This window comes from Diceros bicornis, chromosome 3 (assembly GCF_020826845.1).
Source record: "Diceros bicornis minor isolate mBicDic1 chromosome 3, mDicBic1.mat.cur, whole genome shotgun sequence".
In the NCBI taxonomy this organism is placed as follows: domain Eukaryota; kingdom Metazoa; phylum Chordata; class Mammalia; order Perissodactyla; family Rhinocerotidae; genus Diceros; species Diceros bicornis.
This window is the reverse complement of record NC_080742.1, coordinates 8,686,389-8,689,404: the sequence shown is the minus strand read 5'-3', so window position 1 is coordinate 8,689,404 and position 3,016 is coordinate 8,686,389. Positions and strand designations below refer to the sequence as shown.

Here is a 3,016-nt window from a genome sequence, read left to right as displayed (position 1 = left end):
ATGTATACTCATTCGTACTTTGTGATTTTTTAATATTTAAATGTAAACATGTTCATTTATTTAAAAATTCTCAAAAATGCCATTTTTAATGGCTTCATATCATTCTATCATTTGAATTCAACATAAATTATTTCTTCTTTCCCTTTGTTCATCATTGAATTTGTCACTGTTTTTTTAGGGATCATATGGAAAGGCTGACATCACTTTTATCTCCTGAGATTGTTCCTCGGAAGACACTATATCACTAAGGTCCACTGCTCTTCTGTACAGTACGTGAGAAGATCCATGCAAATAATTCAGCAAAGCTATTTTGAGAATTTTAATCCACACTTTCCATGCATTCCCCCTGGAAAGGGCTCATCTTCTCACATTGGTGTGTTCCTCTCAGGTTCTAGTCTCTAATTTGCTTACGTAAAAAATATAGGGGTCTAGGAAGGCTCTGTTTAGGCTCAAGAAGGCAATGGTCCCCCCACTAAGAAACTGTCCTGGTCAGAAAGAGTGCAGGTCAGGATGTAAATCAAAGAAATATGAGCCACCAGAGGTGGGAGAAGAAGGGCTGAAGGATCGTGTGTCTAACTCTCTCGTGTCGGCCTGGCCTGCAAATGCCTCCTTTTTCCTTTCAATACATCTCAAATGTGAACAATAGACTGTGGATCCTTGAAATAAGGGCTGGAGAGAATGAATTTGTTGATGTTATTTGGGGAATTTTTTTGTGTGTGTGTGAGGAAGACCAGCCCTGAGCTAACATCCGATGCCAATCCTCCTCTTTTTGCTGAGGAAGACTGGCCCTGGGCTAACATCTGTGCCCATCTTCCTCTACTTTACATGGGACACCGCCACAGCATGGCCTGACAAGTGGTGCATGGGTGCGCGCCCAGGACTGAAACCTGCAAACCCCGGGCTGTGGAAGTGGAGCACGTGCACTTAACCACTACGCCCAGGACCGGCCCCCTATTTGGGGAATTTTTAATTAAGGAGTACAGTACCTATAGGAATCTAGCAGGGAGATATCTATATTCTTATCAGAAGCCCACTGCAGATACCACTATTGGAAATAGAAAATAAGGATCTCTTTATTGTTTTATACTCAAAAGTCAATTGACAATTTATTGGCATTTTATTTATTCTGTGAAGACACCTAATCATTCAAATCCTGGGCACGTGCTTCAGCACATAATAATAATTCGTGTCAGTTAATGTTCCATAATGTTTAGTTCTGTCTCCTCTATGGGGATGGGAACAATGTATTGTTTCTTTTATTGTCCTGTAGTTAAGAAGTAGTTAGTGCAACAGGTTAGTGTAACAGGTAAGAAGAGCCAGAGTATCTGGGTCCCTACCCTACTCTGCCAACTAGCCACATACCAGCTGTGTGACTTGACAAGTGACTAAACCACTTGGTATTTCACTTACCTCGGGAGTCAAATATGCTTGATGATAACAGGACAGACCTTATAGGTAGTGTGGGTTAAAGGAGCTTATATCTTCAGAGTTGAGAACACTGATAGAGGACTTACACACACACACACACACACACGGTGTTAGCTCTTCTGGTCTTGGCAGATTCTTTCTCTTCTTTCACAGGCAGATCAAGGGTTATCCAACATGGTGCACTCATCTAACCATCACAATGAATTCAGTGCTCTGTTCTCATGACATCATATGGGCAGAATCCTTCTCCTCACAGCTCTCTGAAAAACGGCATTGCTCCATACCTAATTTACCCCAGATACCCTAGCGTTCACTTAAAGAACTGCAATCCTTACACTTTTCAGTGTGGTCTCACAGTCCAGTTCAAAAAGCATGGACTTCTTGTCTTTGGCTGATCCTTAAACCTAAATTCTCTAAGCTTTAATTTCTTTGGTTGTAAAATGGACCAATAATGGTTATATTGCAGAGGGCTTGTCTTGAGTATATATGATAATAACAGCTCATGCCGATTTCCTCTCAGTCTGAACCTCGCCTGCTTGCTGAGAGTCTCTGGATGGTGAGATGATGCACAGTGGCACAGCCATTGTGCTCTCAGTCCCCAGACAGGACTTCAATTCGTTGGGAAATAGTGTCAAATAAAGCTTTGGAAGCACAATTCCTGCGGTCAGCTGGAAGGTAATGTGCAAGCAAATCCAAAATGGCTTCCTGGAAAGCTCCGGAAGTGCTGCAGAGAAGGAGAGGCTGAGGCCAGGAGCCCAGCTGGGGCCTGGCTGTGGTTCCCACTGTTGGGAAGGATGTGGGTGGGCACAGACCCAAGGAGGGGATCTTGTGTGGGTTGTCTCAACAGTTCTAGCACTGTGGTGCCAGCCAGCACAGTAGTAAGTGGCCTCATCTTCTTTTTCTATGAACTTTATAGTGAAGATTGAAGTGGATGTTTGAGAATCCTTTCTTGCCTCAAGTTTATTTTTCTTCCTACCTAGGTCATTTTGAGCTGGGGATTTTGTCGAGCTCACATAAATCAGATGCTTCAAAGTCTCATTCGTTCCCTGCCGGTACCAGTGAATGATTTCCTCTTCAAAATCTGTGCTGGATATCTTGCAATGTATGTCAATACTTTTCTCTACTTCTGTGGAAATGGATATCTGGGACTGCTCTACTTTTGATAACCCAAGTCCAACTGTAAGTAAAAGAAGAGAATTTCCAATGAACGTCTGACAATACAAGAAACATTAAGGAATTTCTTTGCTCACTCATCCAGACTGAAATGGTCAGGGAGTGTGACTCACCAGCCCAGAAGGACAGGAAGGTGAATGCCTCCAGCAGTGACATCCTGTCTGCCAGGCTGTGTCCTCAAGGAGAAGGCCAGAGAGTGGGGACCTGGCGACTGGATGCCTCAGGTCAGTGGCAGGGGGCGTGGCCTGAAGCGGGGACAGGGAAGAAGTGGTGGGGCAGGTGGGACCTTGGCCTGTAGTGCTGGCTGCAGGCCTGAGTTTCCTGTTTTCTGTGGGCCTCGTGCCCTGCAGGTCTCGGGATAAGGCTGGTGGTCTCCTCAGGGCTCTTGAGCGTGCATGTGAGGGGGCCATGCCTT

The 3,016-nt window shown here is 44.6% G+C and overlaps 1 protein-coding gene across 1 annotated transcript; it reads right to left on the bottom strand.

Moving 5' to 3' along the window:
* Positions 1-1,522: 1,522 nt before the first annotated feature.
* Positions 1,523-2,777, bottom strand: LOC131392789 (uncharacterized). Its single transcript, XM_058522955.1, has 2 exons — positions 2,715-2,777; positions 1,523-2,605 (listed from the first exon to the last, which is right to left on the bottom strand). The coding sequence occupies exons 1-2, from the start codon at positions 2,755-2,757 to the stop codon at positions 1,929-1,931; spliced, it is 720 nt and encodes a 239-aa protein (XP_058378938.1). The 5' UTR covers positions 2,758-2,777; the 3' UTR covers positions 1,523-1,928.
* Between the last annotated feature and the right edge of the window lie 239 nt (positions 2,778-3,016).

Coding starts and splice junctions, on each gene's coding strand:
- LOC131392789 (XM_058522955.1), bottom strand. CDS start 2,757: ATGTCACTGCTGGAGGCATTCACCTTCCTGTCCTTCTGGGCTG. Junction 2,606..2,714: donor CTTCCTGTCCTTCTGGGCTG/GTGAGTCACACT, acceptor TTTTACTTACAG/TTGGACTTGGGTTATCAAAA.